The sequence below is a fragment of the Pimephales promelas genome, chromosome 13 (assembly GCF_988280905.1).
Source record: "Pimephales promelas chromosome 13, fPimPro1.hap1.1, whole genome shotgun sequence".
Classification (NCBI taxonomy): Eukaryota; Metazoa; Chordata; class Actinopteri; order Cypriniformes; family Leuciscidae; genus Pimephales; species Pimephales promelas.
The window spans coordinates 29,091,570-29,109,998 of NC_142781.1; the positions used below are offsets into that span (position 1 = coordinate 29,091,570).

At 37.1% G+C, this 18,429-nt stretch overlaps 4 protein-coding genes across 7 annotated transcripts in view; 1 reads left to right on the forward strand and 3 right to left on the reverse strand.

The window, feature by feature from the left end:
- On the reverse strand, positions 1-2,293 carry gja13.1 (gap junction protein alpha 13.1). Its single transcript, XM_039693427.2, has 2 exons — positions 2,204-2,293; positions 1-1,305 (listed from the first exon to the last, which is right to left on the reverse strand). The coding sequence occupies exon 2, from the start codon at positions 1,281-1,283 to the stop codon at positions 429-431; it is 855 nt and encodes a 284-aa protein (XP_039549361.2). The 5' UTR covers positions 1,284-1,305; positions 2,204-2,293; the 3' UTR covers positions 1-428.
- An 843-nt stretch (positions 2,294-3,136) lies between these two features.
- Positions 3,137-4,260, reverse strand: gja11 (gap junction protein, alpha 11). The gene has a single exon (XM_039693101.2). It carries the CDS (start codon positions 4,246-4,248, stop codon positions 3,361-3,363), a length of 888 nt encoding a protein of 295 aa, XP_039549035.2. The 5' UTR covers positions 4,249-4,260; the 3' UTR covers positions 3,137-3,360.
- A 2,774-nt stretch (positions 4,261-7,034) lies between these two features.
- Positions 7,035-10,053, reverse strand: hsdl1 (hydroxysteroid dehydrogenase like 1). 2 transcript variants are annotated; one of them, XM_039692150.2, is made up of 5 exons: positions 9,765-10,053; positions 9,630-9,670; positions 7,992-8,437; positions 7,684-7,902; positions 7,035-7,590 (listed from the first exon to the last, which is right to left on the reverse strand). In XM_039692150.2, the coding sequence occupies exons 1-5, from the start codon at positions 9,797-9,799 to the stop codon at positions 7,519-7,521; spliced, it is 813 nt and encodes a 270-aa protein (XP_039548084.2). In that variant the 5' UTR covers positions 9,800-10,053; the 3' UTR covers positions 7,035-7,518. The 2 variants fall into 2 exon arrangements, with proteins under 2 accessions (XP_039548084.2, XP_039548083.2); XM_039692149.2 differs by having other exon boundaries at positions 9,630-10,052.
- Positions 10,054-10,062: 9 nt separating this feature from the next.
- The window catches only part of tbc1d32 (TBC1 domain family, member 32), a 37,453-nt gene continuing 29,086 nt past the window's right edge, over positions 10,063-18,429 (forward strand). For 2 of the 3 annotated variants that reach the window (XM_039692145.2, XM_089118851.1), the window contains exons 1-14: positions 10,063-10,424; positions 10,981-11,176; positions 11,267-11,428; positions 11,631-11,808; positions 11,943-12,014; positions 12,126-12,251; positions 13,489-13,567; positions 13,679-13,782; positions 13,870-13,931; positions 14,033-14,183; positions 15,165-15,224; positions 16,370-16,463; positions 17,891-18,028; positions 18,145-18,234. In XM_039692145.2, the coding sequence (XP_039548079.2) occupies positions 11,022-11,176; positions 11,267-11,428; positions 11,631-11,808; positions 11,943-12,014; positions 12,126-12,251; positions 13,489-13,567; positions 13,679-13,782; positions 13,870-13,931; positions 14,033-14,183; positions 15,165-15,224; positions 16,370-16,463; positions 17,891-18,028; positions 18,145-18,234 (1,471 nt within the window). In that variant the 5' untranslated portion in view covers positions 10,063-10,424; positions 10,981-11,021. The remainder of the gene's footprint in view (positions 10,425-10,980; positions 11,177-11,266; positions 11,429-11,630; positions 11,809-11,942; positions 12,015-12,125; positions 12,252-13,488; positions 13,568-13,678; positions 13,783-13,869; positions 13,932-14,032; positions 14,184-15,164; positions 15,225-16,369; positions 16,464-17,890; positions 18,029-18,144; positions 18,235-18,429) is intronic. The other variant, XM_089118850.1, reaches the window with a different exon arrangement.

Sequence of the window (18,429 nt, forward strand, 5' to 3'; positions counted from 1 at the left end):
TTTGGTTGTTTTAAAAGTTTTATTTTAAACAAGGACATTGTCTTTCTGCTGTCTGTTTTGTAACGTAAAATGTGGCCAATGGAAATGACAACATCAGACAAGACATGTGGACATTAGTGCTTAAGTCTCTTACTGACTCTTTGAAATATTTACACACATTATATACAATCAAATAACAACAGTAAGCATTTAGTATATCAAAACTATCCAAACATGTATTATGCACAGAATAATCATAAAATAATTAAATAACACAATCCATTTTATAGAGTTTTATAACATACCAATACACTTTGTTTCACAAGTATATATTAAGGTTATATTCTCAAGTGTGTAAAATACTGGACAATCAGTTAAGGGCTTTGGAAAAGATGTTTCTCTTAAAACTTGGCAGATTTGCTACATTTCTGAGATACAAAAGTCCAAATCTAATGGTCTTCCATCAATTTTTTCTCTTCTTTCGCCCCATCCAGGCTTCCTCCAAGACTCTGACCGCTCTCATACTGCTTGTTCATTTTGTTCTGCCTCAGAGCGTCTTCCGAGGTCATCTGCCAGGAAGATGGCAAACTGGCGGGGTTTCTTGGCGAAGTGATGTGATGCGAGCGTTTCTTACATCCCACCCGGGTGAACAGCAGGTAAAACACCTCTATGACATTCAGTAACAGAGACACACAGGCCACCACGAGCATAAAGATGATAAAGATAGTCTTCTCTGTGGGACGGGACATGAAACATTCTACGGTGTAAGGACAAGGAGATTGGGAACATGTAAACTTGGCGATCATAATAAAGCCGTATAAATAATACTGTCCAACGATGAACGCGGTCTCGAGGATGATTTTAAAAAACAGCTGGGTCAGATAACTGCCGAGCAGGTTTCCTTTAATCGTGACATGGCCACTTTCATCTGTGTATTTGGGTAACTTCAACCTGTGGCCCTCGCCAAGGCTTTTTATCTTCTCCCTGAGTTTTTTCTCTTGGTGAATGACCTGCACCACATGGCCGAGGTACACCAAAGTTGGAGTGGACACAAATAGGATCTGCATGACCCAGAAGCGGATGTGCGAGATGGGGAACTGCCAGTCGTAACACACGTTCTCGCAACCGGGTTGCAACGTGTTGCAAACCAAACTAGACTGTTCGTCACCCCACACGCTCTCCGCCGCCGCTCCCAGCACCAGGATCCTGAAGATGAAGAGGACGACCATCCATATTTTGCCGATGACGGTGGAGTGAGACTGCACTTTGTCTAATAACGCTGAGAGAAATCCCCAGTCTCCCATGTTTGCTGATGCTCTGACTTTCCTACAAAAAAAGACATAGGAAAGGGTAGGAAAACAGATGAATGACAAAGTCCACTTTAGGTTGAACTTAATCAATAAGCCTTTAAATGAGGCTTCATTAATGGCATACTATTAATATACTTAATAATTAATAACAAGTTTAGTTATTGTGCTTAGATTTGCACGCGTAGAAAAGCAAAATGAGAAGAATTTCATTTCATTCATTTATTTATTTATTTATTTTAGGACAGTGCACATTAATTAACATTTCTGTAACTGTAGTCCATTGGCAAGATGTTATATTAGGCACGTTAAATCACACAGCAATTAAAAAATGACAATAAAACATAATGCCATAGCACTTAAAATTAAAAAGTAACCATCCATCCATATACCTAGAATACATATATCATAAGTTACAGGATAGCTAAAATATACAGGCAGACATAAATTAAATATTATGAGAGGTATTCACATTTTTGTATGCTCAAAAGCCATTGAAACCAAATGAAATGCATTCATAATTTTAATACATTAACATATGGTGCAGGCAAAACAATGAATAAGAAATATTGATTCAAAATGTACAATGGTGTTCACAGGAAACAACTTGATCATTCTGAATCTTATTCATTGAATAAGCATCTGTGGATACTGGTAAATATAAAATATGCAAATATTGATTTAATAGATGTTACAATGATTCTCTTAAAACATAATATGTATTTAAGGTAAAGAACAATTACTAAGATAATTAATTAGATATTAGTAATAAGCACTTTGCCTGACAGTCGGAATATAACACAATTTATTCTTAAATATTATTTTTTCACCACAAGGCGAATATCTTTTATATTTGTGACCTGAAACAATGTATGAATAGAAGCATACAAATAATGTAATATTGATTTCACACGTACCTTTAGAGAGTTGCACCTCTTCCTAATAGAAACTGAGCCGCATACCAAGTGATAGTCGAGAATAGTTGAACCTTGATTTTTGGGCTTTACTAAGATTGCGTAATAGCTGAAAGTGTCCTACTGTCACGTAACGTTGTCCAACGGTAAGCAATGAAAATAACTAGATTTTGAATGCTGATACACAGGAGTGTCACATTAATGATTGAAAGGCTCTAACAATGACATAGGCTACCACACTTAAGTGTCTGACCCACACAACTTATATTATGTCTTACATTTAATAATACTAATCATTCATTATATGTGTGTATACATACAGTATATATATATATATATATACATATATATATATATATACACACACATATAATGAATGTATAATGAATGATTAGTATTATTAAATATAAGACATATATATAATGAAAAATTGGAAAAACTTGAGGTCTCGAATGGTACAATTATTGTTACGGTAATATAACAGTTAAACAGAAGAACAAACTTTCACAAATAATTAATTAAATCACTAGACACAAACAACACCCACTTCAGGGCTTATTTGATTGTTTTGTGGAACAAGATCATACTCACCCCCTTCATTCTTCTTTTGAAATGCTCCTATCTGGGCGTAGACTCAAAACATTACTTTGGCCAGGAGAAACGTGTATAAAAAAAATCATTTGTCCTTGTGGCAGTGATTATCTTAAATCGTAGGCTACTATTTTCTAAAGTAATACAATAGAATGGCTGGCATTATAGTGTTTTTTTTTAATGATGGGAACTGTTTAATTGCACATTTAGTTAATTCTGCGTTTGTCACCATGCAGTGTCAAAGACTCTGACAAATAAAATGGACAATAAAGTTCAGCCTGAGCACAATTTTAATAAATCTTACTGACCCTGAAATAAACACAACAAAAATAACTGAAACCCCAAAACACAGTTTATTTAACCTTTCTACAAAGTACAATTTCAGACTAAAATAACAGAAGAACAAAAACAGAAATGTCAGCAATACACATTATTGATTTGTTAAACAGAGAGAGAGGGTCATTGTGTGCTTGGAGTTGTGGGGTCTTGACCATGCACGAGTTAGTTGGATCAGTGAATGTTTGCTCACGTTGACCGTGTGAAAGACTTTGTGTACAGAGGCCTGCTGATCAGATATGGACCTCTTGCATATCAGCACTATGGTCCTCTGAAACCACGCTCTTGGTTGCCTCATTGCCAAGCTCCCTCCTCTGAAGCTCACAGTTCACCCAGTTCTGGATCTGATCTGCATTTTTGATTTCCTTCCTGTTCACAACCGGGGTCACGGAGGCGATGGTGTAGTCCTTTCTACGGCTGAGACACTCGTTGATCTTCTTGACGCACAGATATAGGATCTCAATCACATTCAGTAGTAAAGAGACACAGGCCACCACCAGCATGAACCAAATGAAGATGCTTTTCTCAGTGGGCCTCGATAAGAAGCAGTCCACCTTGTGAGGACACGGAAAACGGGCACAGACATATTGGGCCTGAAGGGTGAAGCCATAAAGATAGTACTGGCCCAAGATGAAACCCACCTCCAGAAGTATCTTACACAGCAAGCTCAGAATGTAGCTTCTCAAGAGACGCCCCCGAATGTTGACCTTCCCATTGTCCCTGCTGTACTTGGGAAATTTGTAGCCTTTCTTGAGGAACAGACTGATTTGCTCATTCTGATGCTCTTTCTTCATCATTTTTCTCACTTTCTTCTCGACGTGGATGACGTGGACGACGTGGCCCAGGTAGGCCAGAGTAGGTGTGGACACAGAGATGATCTGCAGTACCCAGAAGCGGATATGGGAGATGGGGAACGCGTGGTCGTAGCACACATTTTCGCACCCCGGCTGCTCGGTGTTGCAGATGAAGTCCGACTGCTCGTCGCCCCACACTCTCTCTGCACCAGCACCGAGGACTAGAATCCTAAACACAAACAGGACGGTGAGCCAGATTTTCCCCACCACCGTTGAGTGTGTCTGGACTCTATCCAGCAGTCTTCCTAGGAAGTCCCACTCACCCATTTTTTACTTGCGATCGAATTCCTGAAAGAAAAAAAAAAACATTATTAATTGGACAGAGCATGTTCGGCACACTGTAAAAAAAAAATATTTTCAAGACTTGTTATCACAACATTTTTTCTTTTGTCAAATCAACTTAAATAATTTATTTAGTTGAGATAACTTATTATTTGGAGTTTCTGATGATTATATCAATCTCCTTCAATCAACTTAAACTTTAAACTTTTTTAAGTTAAATCAACAATATTTTTTTTACAGTGCAGCAATTGATGTGCACAAATACCCATCATTTTATTACTCAAATTTTATGCTAGCACTGTTGATGGGATTGTCAGGTCAGGAGACACACCAGGTTCTTTTACAAAACATTCACAGGAACCAAGGTTTTTGCCCTGAAAACCCCAAAACATTGATAATGACAATGGGAATACATCTTCAACTAAGCTTGATGCTTTTTTGTAATCATAGAATGACATTTTCAATATTCGTCTGCTCTGGGATATAACATAACACTTACATTATAGATCACATTACATATGCATTATTTAGAGGCTTTATTTTACTGAAATCATTTATTTCTGTGACGGAAAAGCTGATTTTTTTTTTACCAGTCCAGTTTTCAGTGTCACATCTTCAGAAATCATTCTAATAATAATAATAATAATAATTCTAATATGCTGATTTGCTGCTCGTAAAACATTATTATTATTATCATCCATGTCGAAAACAGTTGTGCTCCTTACTAATTTTTGTGGAAACCGAGATACTTTTTTCGTGATTCTTCGATGAATAGAAATTTCAAAAGAACGGCATTTTTTTTAAATAAAAATATTTTAGAAATATTTTAGAAATTCCTAAACAAGCATATAAATGACATTGATAGATAAACACAAAAAATTACTCTTTTCACTTACCAAATTTAAGAAGACTATGAAGAAGGCTCACTCGCTCAGTGAGGACTCGAGGGAGATGTGTGTAACAGGATTTCTCAAAGCCATCCACTTACTATCAAAGAGGCAGCTTTTAAACCAAAACAAAGATTGTTACATTATCTGTGTGTATTCCAAATTTCAGCCTTGACATCTGGAATTGGAACATTTAGCCAGAATAACAGTTGTGTTTCTCATGCAAGATTATACGCCATAACATTAAATTTCCCTTCATTTATGTATTATACTTTAGTTCTGTCTGGGCCCTGTTGTATAACCCTTAACAATGAGGTTATTTCTGCACAACTGCAGTCCGAATAGCAAACCAATTGTTTTCAATCAGGGGCCCGTACCAGGATGGCATAACAAACTCAGAGTTACACTTACAGGATTAGTTTAGGTGTGACATCAGTAGCCAACAGCCAATCACATGCTGTGGAACAGTAAAACTGCGATTCACTTTTCTCTTCTGCAGAATATTACGAGATATTAAGAATTTAAATAAATTTACACAGCAATAAGAAAAGATCTATGAAAGAGGACAACTAAAACTTATATCGGTGCAAGTAAAATTTGTGAAGTTAGTTTATAGTTATAGAGAGATTTGAACATTTAAGTTTTATTTATGATTCTAAAGTGTATTTATATTACCTTTTTTTGTTTATATTCATTTAAAATAAGTGCATAATAATTAATAAACTAAAATGATACATGTCTAATGGACTATGGGTAAAATAGTTACATAAATAATATCTAAATCGTACAAAATTATTTAAGCATTGCTAAAAGCTAGACGATTTGTATTTGAAAATCATTTGCTATGTAGGGACATTTAAATTGGAGTAGAAACAGGGGGAGTGACTTTATTGCATAAGACATGTGTCACTTTGCTCACAGCCGATTGGTCCAATTTGGGTTTGAGATCTCTGGAACATAACTTGCCCCGGAGCAAGTTACTATGGCAATAAACATCGCTAAAAGCCAGACCACTTTCATGGTGCCTAAAATCCAGGGTTGGCACAAACTAAACTAAAACATATCTGGCTAGCCACCTAAACCAGCTTCATGGTATAGGGACCCAGGTTTCCTAAACTTCTTCCACTGTTCAAATAAACAGATAGTCCCCTCCCAAACTTATAACATGTTGAGCCAATGTTTCTGTGGCATAGTAAACTGGGAAAAGTATTTTTGGAACATAAAACTACACACTTCACCTTCATACTTATTACTTACTTAAGTATTATTCAATGTATACGTCATTAACTCTTGACTCTAATTCCATCTATTTCTGAAATAATTCTATTCTCCAAGTCCATACAGACTTATTTTTCAAGATTTCTGTTTTGACTTCACTGGAGGGTGCAGTGTTGGAAAAAAACATCCAAAGTATGGTATGGTTTTGTACTTCTGTTAGTGTTAATGCAAGTGAGATTGAGAGTAGTGTGCATTATGTGTTCTTGTCAGACACAACATATGACCTTATCAATTCATTCAGAGATAATACTGTGTCACCATGACTGAGTGAGTTTATACAATGGAGAAAATATATCAATCTAATTTTGAACATTTAAAATCAAACAGTCTTTCACTAAACGTCCACAAAATTAATAAAATAAAATAATACTTTTTATAGACATTGAGGATATTTATTGATAATTTCACTGTTGCAAAATGAGAAACACTGCAATAACCAAACACTGGCTTCACAATGGTACAATGAAGATATATCAACGCAGAGTATAGCCAGTATACTCAAAAACATTTGGAATAAAAATAAATAAATAATTTACAAAACTTTTTTTTCTAAATATATTACTATGAGCTTTGCAAAATGCTCAAGGAGTGGATTTTTTAAAAGGATAGTTCACCCACAAATTGTGTCAGAATTTACTCACCCACAAGTTGTTCCCACAGTTGATGGCACCCATTGACTTCCATAGTAGGCAAAAAATCGAGGTCAATGGGTGCCGTTAACTGTGTGGTTACCAACATTCTTCAAAATATCTTCTTTTTTGTTCAACCAAAGAAAGAAAGTCATACAAGTTTGGAACAACATGAGGGTGAGTAAATGATGACAACATTTTCATTTTTGGGTGAAAGCCAATAAGCAATAATGCAATTACATAATAGAATTGTCATCATGATCCCACCTTTTTTTTTTTTTTTTTGCAAACAGATATTATCTGAGGCATTTATTTTACAAATCAGTAGGAGGGGTTAAAGTAACAGTAGTTGATTTTAAGTTTCAACTCTTTAATCACACTTTGTTCTAAGATTGGTCAAAGTAAACTCTGCAACATCCATTTGAAAACCAGGTCTTTCACATGGAGGGGAAACATCCCTGTCAGGTGGCCCTTGTGAACACACGTGATCCCAGAATCCATACCCACTCTGGCATGCACTGCACCAGTCCAAACTAGAGAAAAAGTGAAACAGAAAAGCAAAGAAACACTAAATATAATGCACGTTCCCTAAAAGAGGAAACTCACTACAGTGACTTAAAATGTACCTGTATGGTGTGAGGCCAGTATCCTGTGGTTCTGTGAGAGATGCCCAGAGTTAAAAGAGCATTCCTGGCATACACTTCTGGGCTTGGCACCAGCCAGCCAGCAGAACCTTTACCCTCAGATCTTTGAGATGCAACTCTAAAAGGCAGCAAACTCTGCACGAAGACTCCTCGATTACCATATTCATAGTGTAGAGAGCGACTGAAGTTGTCGAAAAAGGCCTGTGGGGAATTGAAAGCACCTGAATCATAAGACAAAGTAAAAGGCATATATTTGGATGGAAAATTGGTACACAAACAGACAATCTGACCGTGGATGCTGAGAGAGGAGCCTTTCTAGGAGTCGGACAAAAGCAGCGCCCAGCAGAAATGTTGACCACTGCTCCTTTTCCCCTCTCCACCATAGCAGGCAGTGCCAGGCGGGTGACAAGAGTGGCAGCTACTACATTTCTATTGATAGTGTCCCACACTGCAGATTCAGAGAGGTCCGTAAAGTCTTGAGAGGTGTCCAGAGACCCGTCCAGACTGTTAATGATGAATCCAATATCTTTACCAGCGATGGCATCTCTTATAGGTCTGCAGGCCGTGGATCCCTGACTGAAATCAGCTTCAATCCAAATGGCTTCTACCCCGTGAGCGTCTGAGATGGCTTTGGCAGTGTCAGCCAAATTACGGATGTCATTACTGATCAGAATCACAGAGATGCCATGCCTGGCCAGTTCCTCTGCATATGCTGTTGCTATTTCCTCTGAAGCTCCTATGAAAAAGTTGTCCATGTAAGTTAGGAAATTATCTGTAAAATATCAATATGCTATTGAAGCTTCTTTCCAATATGGAATTGGGTAATAAAAAAGGTAGGCTAATTGCGTATTTTTATCTTACGTTTCGGACTTTTATTCTTGCAATTGATAGTTTATATCTCACATTTCTGACTGTTATTCACATAATTCTTACTTATAAACTCGCAATTGTGATTTCACATAGCAATTCGGACTTTAAAAAAAAACTTTTTTATGCATTTTGGCCGATTATTTAGATGAAAATAGCAAGTTTTAGTGCAAGTTTGGGGGTGCAAGTTTTTGAAAACAACAACAACGCTATTGTCCCTGTGTAACTACTGCACTGTTTACATGAAGGGAAGTTGCAGATATTTCCCTGCGGTTTGGCCTCTCATTTACACGAAAACCACGTTTTTATCACAGAAAACGATTTCTGATAATGCCGGTTATATGTTGCCGTGTCAACTGGGAGAAATGAGGTTTTAGGTTTTCAAACATCACATTATGCGCCAGAAAATGCTTAACGTCATGTGTCCAGTTTGGCATAGCTATGATAGCTCTCAAAGGCGGATTTATGCGGGTATCGGATATTCGGAATCGGGAATATTCGTTTCTCTAAATACCCGGCGATATGTAAATGTGGCCTACAAAAACAGGAATCTGTGAAAACGATGACATCATGCTCATGCATAATGTTCAGTCTATAGACATGTAGTGTTTCTTTACAAAGTGTCATCGCTAACTACTGGCCTGACAAGAGTTTTTAGTCGTTTTTGCGGATCTGTTTGAATGGGGACAAATACTTTTCTGTTTTTATTGTTGTCGTGTAAACGTACACTGAGTTTACATCAAGCAAAATTTGTTTTTTTTTTGTTGTTGTTGTTTATGCCACTGAATTAAAAAAAAAGATAAATAACCTTTCATTAATCTCAAAATTCTGACTTTTGTCTTCACAATTGTGATTAGATCTCATAATTCTGACTGTTTAATCAAAATTGAGAGAATTGTTCAACTTGAGATAAACTTACAGAGAACTGTAAGATAAAAAGTCGCAATAAACTTTTAAACATATATTTATTTATTTTTCATTCCGTGTCGGAAAGAAGCTCTCATATTATGCAGTATTATTACACAAATCAAGGTTCAATGCATAGATTAGATGAAACCTACCACATATGACCGCCCATTCTCCATATTGCTGACTAAGATCTCTATGGCACACAAGACGAGGAATAAAATGAACCCTTATCAAACTATAGCAGTCTCTCATAAATATAACAGCCTTGCAGGCTGTGTAACACGCACCCACGAGCGCCAGCGTTTCCACATAACAGTTGCATGATCTGGCAATTTCTCTATACAAAAGCTGGAAGCTGTCAACAGCGGCCATTATAAGCTGAAATCTCTACAACTGTTCACTCGAAATTAGCTGCCAAAGGAAAAAGAATAAGCTTTTATATTCAATGATTTAGTCTGCACTTAACGAGCCTGACTATGTTTGTTAATACAAGCCCTATTTCACCAGATTCTCCTCTTCAGTCTTGTAACATCATCATGTGTGTATCAGGAAACCCGGAACATTTAAAAGTCACGTGATGTACTCCCATCACGTGATCATCACTGGCGTCTTCAGTCAGCGCCGAACACATGAAAACATCACCTTTCTTCTTATTTCTTTGGTTTCATCATCTTAATTAGTAATATTCGCTGTCGTAAATATTGATACGGAATATATTCACACGGTTGTGCCGTGAAGCATCTTTTTTGCATATGACAAGTGTTTTGTAAGCGCTTACTGCGGGTGCTTCGTCTCATCTGTGCTTGTTTCCATAGAAACGAGTAGTGCTAACGGATGCTAAGCTGAAAATATAACGTTACATCTCTGAGCGTCCGATTATGGATGATTTCTAATGTTATGGAAGCGATGTAACTCATCTGTTTGGACATGGTGTGAAGTTATTGAAGGTAATGTTTAACGTTAGAACTACTCGAGCTGTAAAGTTAACGTTACTGTTAACGTGTTAAGGAGAAAATATAGGCTGAAGCTTATGCCAACACTTGAATTCTGATTCTTGAATTCTTCTCAGTTTTAATATTTAATGACATATAGCTAGCCTGTAATGTAACGTTATTACTCCGATGTAGGGTAGCGTACATGTTATTAATAATGTATCTATATTTCGTATTTTTAGCTTAAGTTAGCCCTCTATACAGAGTGTTTTTAACGTTAACGTTACTGTATTTAAATGTTACTGATTTAGGCACACTTGACATGAATCTTTGTTTCTCATGATTTTGAAATTGGGCAAATTACTTTATTTGTTTGTTTTATTGTTTAATGAGTTAGGCCAGATAACTTACTGAGGAAAAGCAGGCAACAAGTATCCAGCATACATAACGTCACTGTTTTAAAAGCATTCCATGAATCTAAACTTTGTGGGAATATACTGTGTAAGTTACTTCCCACTACTGTTACTATAAGCCAAACACACCTTACTTAACACCTTGCTTCTCTAAGCAGGAGATCACCCATAGAGAAGAGATCACACATCCCGAGGAGCGATGTCTCAGTTCTCCAGCGAGGATGAGGCAGAGCTCCAGACCCTGCTGCGAGAGCTCCTGAAAAGTGTCAAAGACAGAATCTCAGGAGCACCATCGGTAGAATGTGCCGAAGAGATCTTGCTTCATTTGGAGGAAACTGACAAGAACTTTCACAAGTGAGAGATCTACCTTTTTACAGTACCTGTTAAGCCTGATTGTGATTACTATTTGTTTGACCTGTTTTGTGGCCTCCCTCTGGTTTGTAGCTATGAGTTTGTGAAGTATCTGCGGGAGTATGTGGAGAGCAGTTTGGGAGCGGCTATTGAAGAAGAGACTGAGAATTTTACCAGGGGTGATAGTCATGCTATTGGGTCCGGACAGGACAGTCTGGTTCACTCTGTTACCAAGAGGACTAGGGAGTCCACACAGTACGTGTTTTTATAATTCCCCTTACCATGTATTTCTTTATATGATAAGAGGATCTTATCATATAAAGATCCTCTTATCATATACAGATAAGAGGTGTTTTTCGAATACTATGTATTCAGACATACTACTCTGTTGCTGTACTGTTATTTCACAAACTTGAATAGAAAATGATGTCAACGTGATTTGTTTATATATCTGTAGGTATAAACAGATGATGCAGACTCTGAAACAGACCATGATGGTGGTTGTGGAATCACTAATCAATAAATTTGAGGAAGATCAGCTTAAGAAAGAGGAAATGGACAGGAAGATCCAACATGAACAGTCAAGCAACCATTACACTGACAACTGCTCTGACAGTGACTCTTCATTCAATCAGGTTGTTGTTGAATTAGTTTACATAAGTTACAGGGGCTCCAGTGTGTTCTTTGACATAGCATATCACAGTGTTTATCTCAGCTTTTCATACCATAGACTGAATCACTAACTGATGTCTTTGATTTCTTCACGTAGAGCTATGCATTTATCAAACATGAACAATTGCAAGTCATCGCTGAGAAGCTTGACCCCGGTAGACCACGAGAGGTGAAAGCTCCTTCTCTGATATACCCACTTGCCATTGTTTCAATTATAGAAAGGAGAGAACTGTGGTTTTGAGTCAGCATGAAGCAGCCATCCTGATGTGTTTAACTGCAGGTTCGCTGGGAAGCTTTGCAGTCTCTGTGCTATGCCCCTCCCTCTGATGTCTTGAGCTGTGAAAGCTGGACTGGTCTGCGCCGAAACCTTTCTGCTGCACTCACTGACCCTGACCCTGAGCTCAGCGTAAGAGCTAAGTGCTAAATAAACACTGAACCCTTGCTGCTTAATGTGGAAATATGAGGTCCAACATTTTCATGCAGTTTCCAGAGAAGTGGTTTCATGTAGAACGGGAGGCCATGACCTGTTCCAGTGTTAGTATTGAATCCCACAGTATGTGGGAGTTTATTAAATATTTAGAATCAGGGTTATTATAGCTAATTAAATCCATAAAAAATATGTTTATCACTTGAAATAAAATAAATGTGAACTGAAATAAAATTAAACATAAATAACTTAGGGCTGGAATACACTACACAATATTTTAAGTCTGACCCGATTTGAAAACACCAGTGGCCGGTTTCACAGACTAGGCTTTAACAAATACACTTATTTCTAGTCTTAAGCCTAGTCCCAGACTAAAATGCAAATTTGAGCTGTTTTAACTGAAAGCAACTTGCACTGACAAATCTTAAAATATGTCATTGCCAATGTTTTGTCTCAAGATGCACACTAGTGATGTTTTTTGAACTAAGGCTATATCCTGGCTTAATCTAAGCCTTGTCTGTGAAACCAGGCCTAGGCCTAGCCAAGCGCATTTGGATGTGGTCTTGGGTGGGTAAATGTGGTTGTAATAAGATTACAATGGGAGTTAGAGGTGAATGGTGCGGTCAGTTGTTTTATCTGAGCTGATAAGTCAAATATTGAATTTAATTTGTTACTTGTGTTCTGTTGATTTGCTTTTGTATTGCTATTGTATTTGTGTTGTATTTTAATGCAACACTGGTAGATAATTAAGAGGACAGCTTTGGTTTCAGTAGCTACCACTACAATATATATTCTAAAATCAGCTCAAAATATCAAACGTTTTGATATCCTTCAACTGGATGGAATCCTAATCTGAACACCAAACACCAAATGCCCAAAATCTGCAGAATGGCGCAGACTTTCTGCAACTATTGTCGACTTGTAAATATGAAAATATGAGCAAAAATATGAGCAAAAGACGTGCAGTGTATTCCAGCCTTTAGACATATATAGTCAGCTAGTTGCCAAGCAACATTTCTCATATTAATTAAGTTTAATTTGATGTACTAAAATAATTAAACTAAAACTGAAATAAAAATTTTAAAAGACAAAAACAAATAACTAATAAAATGACAACATAATACTAAATTACTAAAAGGAACTTAATTGAGATACATTAATTCATATCTTAATGATACTAAAATAACACTGTCATGAACATATTCTGTTTTCACAGGATAAAGTCCTCCAGTTTTTTGCAAAAACCTTTTCGTCTTCTCCATTAAATGTGACTAAGGATATCTATGCTAGCATTGGTAATAGTTTAAACTTACTTTAGCATGATGCAATATGCGTTAATATTCAGTATATATGAGACTGAACAGTCTGTCATTTCGTTCTTATGAAATGTCACCATTTCTTTTCAGCAAAAAGCTTGGAGGCTCATTTCCTGTACCACAAGTTGAGTTTTCCCAGCGGTTCTTCAAGTATTGATGCGAACAGACCAGATATGGCTCGTCTCCTCAAACAAGTATATGTCATTTCTTTTCTCCTTGCATATGAATAAAGTTTTGGTAGCTTGGATATAGATGAACTTGTTTCTTTTTGGTCGTTGCAGATGCGATTAATGAACGACTTTCAAAAGGAAGTGACAACATTTTGGATACGACATCCTGAGAAGTGAGCTTTCACGTGTCAATCCCATTCCTCAAATATATGGTATACTATATCTTGATTGTGTCAGATTCTTGAAAATAAATGATTTTCATCCTGTGTTCTAGGTACATGGAGGAAATAATTGAGAACACCCTCTCTCTTCTCGCTCTGCATTCTGAACAAGGCATGAGCAGTCCCGGCTCAGAGAAATCCCTAGAGCCTATACACTTAATCTCTCTGCTGGATATCAAAGCCACCTGGTTCAAGAAATGGATGGTGAGCTAACTTTTATCAAAGAATAAACAAAACCAAAAACACAAAAGGCGTTTTCTAAATTAAGCCGTGTTCACACTGCCAGCGACATGCAGCAACAAAGCGACATGATCCCAGTCATTTAAATGGAAAAGTGTTGATTTCCGTCATTATGAGCAACAGTGACCATTGGTGACAGGATGTTGTAGTGTTCAGCAATGCAAGTGTTAAGAGTGACCTCCGGGAGCGACAACCAATAGGAGTGTTGTCAGCTGACCGCACGTAATTCATCACTGCATCCTGTAGTGGAGAGTGTTTACCGGTTTAACTTTCCTAGGCCGTGTGTCCACCAAAGCATTTTTAGCCAGCTGAAAATGCCAGACACTCTACATTTTTCAACTCTCGGCGACCAGTAAAAAACGGTGGGCGCTCGGCGCTTCAGCGTGAGAAAAACGATCAGTGCCTTGTTACGCTCATGCCGTTTAAAAAACGCAGCGCTCCCATTGAAAACAATTGAAAACATACGCCAGGCGCATGGAAAAACTCTTTAGCTCTATCATTTAACGACAAGAAAACTGATTTGGTGTCTACAACATGGAATATGCATGTACAGTACGTCACTCGTAAATGTTACTAGGCAACCAGTATTGAGAACGCCCATATGCTTTCATCAGTGTGAACACAGCTTTAGAAATTTACTTGTTTTTTATGTTTACTTGTTTTTCCATGTGCAATTTCCAATAAATAGATTGATATTGAATGATTGATTGACATTGATCGATGTCCTTGGTGTGAAGCAGGCCTTTTACACTAAAAACAAGTAAAACACAATTCAAGATATATTCTCTGAAGTTCAGTTTTGCTTCTCAAGTAAATCTATCTTCTTTTAAGGATGTTTAAGTATGTTTATTGGAAAACATGACCAATATGGATTTTTAAAAAATGATTTCTCTACTCAAACGATCAGAATACCATTAAAATTGATGTCTAAATATTGTTTTCTAGCATGGCTACTACAGCAGAACCGTCGTCTTAAGACTTCTTGAGAGGAAATACAAGTCTTTGGTGAGTTATTCTATGTGGTATGCACAAACCAATGGTTGTGAATGCTAACTTCTAGCCTTAACCATAAAATCCAGGGTGAATGGAATACTAGCATAGTGAAAACTGGATTTCTTTTTGATAATACTTATAGCACTACAATAGACAATTTCAAACAATATTGTACTGCATTGTTGTCACATGATGAGCACAGGATCCCCATGGCTCCTTAAAAGGCCTTAAAAAGTCTTACATTCAGTTTTATTCAATTTAAGGGCATAAAAAGTCTTTAATCTTTAAGATTTAATCTTGATTACTGTAATGCCCTTTTCATTGGCCTATCTGCTAACTCCAATTCCAAATACATTCAAAACTCTGCTGCTAGAATACTTACTCACACCAAACTTTCTACCCATATCACCCTAATTTTGTACAATCTTCACTAGCTTCCAGTGGCTTACCGTATTAAATTCAAAATCCTCCTGCTCACTTTTAAATCTCTGCACAGCTTGGGTTCCCCCTATCTCTGTAACCTCCTACACCCCGACTCGCTCTCTACGACCCTATGCCTTCTCGTTGTCACTCGGCATCGCCTACAGTAGCTTCAATGGGGGCAAGATCATTCAGTGTCGTTGCTACTCTCTCCGCTGAGCACTCTGTTGTGTTAATTCTATTTCTGAATGCTCAAAACTAATTTATTTTCTGAATGTCACCATTCTTAAGTTCCACTACATTTCATTGTGTCTGATTGTATGCTGTATGCTGCCCCATCTACATAATTATCATTCACTATACTTTTATTCCCATCTGCCTGCTGTTGAAATTAATTGTTTACCATTTTAAACTACTTTTTTGTCAACCTGTATTTGAACTAGTTTTAATGGTTTTAATAGTTCGTCTTTTAATGGTTAAGTATAAAATAGACACCCTCTCATTGGGTATTTAATTTTTGGAGGTCTTAAAAAGCCTTACATTTGTATGTTTAGCGGCATCAAACTAAAAATATGCATACTGTACATTGCAATTGTTTGAATACTTTGTTGCATGATAATATGCTATTGCGAAGATAATCAGTATTCACTGGCTGGTTTAAATGCGTAAAATAAACAGTTTTTCAAGTGTCTAATAATAGTATGTGTTTAAGTGATTATTAATCCTTTTTTCCTCAGATTGTTAATGCTCTGCAGCAGTGCATTTATTACTTCGATTCCTGTGATTCAGTAAGAGAGGAAATTATCCACAGCCTGGAACATCAGCAGATTGGTACGGCTGAACTTTTGCCCACAATGTTCACATGCAGTATCATACTTTATCTGTCAACCTGGCTTATGTTTTCCCCAGTGTGCTGTTACGGACCGTCTCATGGTCAACTAGCTAGATTATCATTGCCAGAGATAATTCCAAGGGTTTGTGGACTTACAGTGAAAAACCTTCCCAAAAATTGGGTTCTGTATTGTAGCTGGAACTTTCACATGAAAAAACAAAACACCCAAACATACACACAGTATTGACTGATTGCGTTATCTTCTGCTGCATACACAAGTCATAGCTACCAGACTTTCAAACCTCCCACAGCTGTAAAATATTCATAACACATCAGCTGGATTCAAAAGCTGCTTATCTAGTTTCTCTAAATAGAGTCAGTTTATGATTCTTCCACAGAAGGTCACTCATGTAGTATTGCTATAGATTTCAGTAATCAATCTACATATCTTGAAAAGGTCAAAATACTTGTAAAATTGCTTACTGGGTGAATATCACAGAAATATGTACTGGTGAAATATTTATTTTTCTTTATTTCAGCATTTGGCATGGCAATTTAATAGTCCACCCACTCAGTCTCAATTGTGTAATTGCATTTATCCAGATGTTTTACTGTTGAGATTTACTTTCTATTGTTCCTAATGAGGATTCTCATTAGATGATGTTCTTTTATACATTTTATAAGGTCTAAATAATTTAAAGGGTTAGTTCACACAAAAATGAAAATTCTGTCTGAGTGAGTTCACGTAGTGAGTCAGAACGTAGGCTCACTATTGGCCGACGCTGGTAATGAGTGTGATGCTGGCCAATAGTGAGCCTACGTTCTGACGTACAACCCCGAAGTGCTGTGCTGTTACACTACGTGAACTCACTCAAAGGCTCATGTAGAAGAAAATTAATAGTTGAATAAAGTTGTTGAACTTGTTTTAGGGTTTTTTTTTTTTGTCGCTTGATAAACTTAAGGTTGAGCCACTTTAGTCACATGGACTATTTTAACAATGTTTTTACTGACTTTCTGGGCTGGCAGGTTTCAATTACAATAGAAGCCTATGGAGAAGTGAGATAGCTCTCAGATTTAATAAAAAATATCTTAATTTGCGTTCTAAAGAGGAATGAAAGTCTTACGAGGTTGGAACAACATGAGGGTGAGTAATTACTGACAGAATTTTAATTTTTGGGTGAACTAACCGTTTAATATTTCTTTCTTTTTGTTATGGGACTTGGAGATGTATTTTATGATACCCAGTAAATAAACCATCTACTTTTTCTAATGCTTTTTGAATATGCAACCTTTCTGCACTCAGGTTTGTGTAAAGATTCAAATTTATATTTCAGTGCTAATTTAGAAACCGGAGGTTACATGCAAATAACTGAATCCATTTAGAGCATGCTCTGCGAATGAGATCTTCTTGTGTTTTGCCCCTCAGGCCCTGCTCGGAGAACTCTCTACACTTCTAAAGAGCTGGAGTTTGTTTATTTCGTTCACTCGCTGTGTGTGCTCGGGAGGCTTGTGATGTACACTAATGGAAGGAAACTTTTCCCCATTAAAGTGAAGAAGCGGAGAGGTAAGTTTGGAGGGGAAGAAGCAATCATTTTTGAGAATAACATGTTTGACTCACTAAACAATCTCTACGTGTTAAACCCTACGTGCTAAACATGTTAAACTTGTCGCCTGTTTCAGATCCGGTAACTTTGACCGACTTGGTTGTGATTCTGATCAATATCATATACCAACACCCAAAACAGTCCTGTGGCGAGACACCGCATGCAGGTGTGTCATAACAGTACCAAAGTGATAAACTCTGATTAACTCTATATCAGAAACTCAACCACACCTGCCATAAGGAGTGTATCACTCAGTGTATAATTTTTTATGACCTTTTTATGTAAATGTTGGTGCTAAAATGGGTGTGCCAGATCATCCTTCTCACAGTGACACAACTGAATCAGAACAAGGGTCTATTAT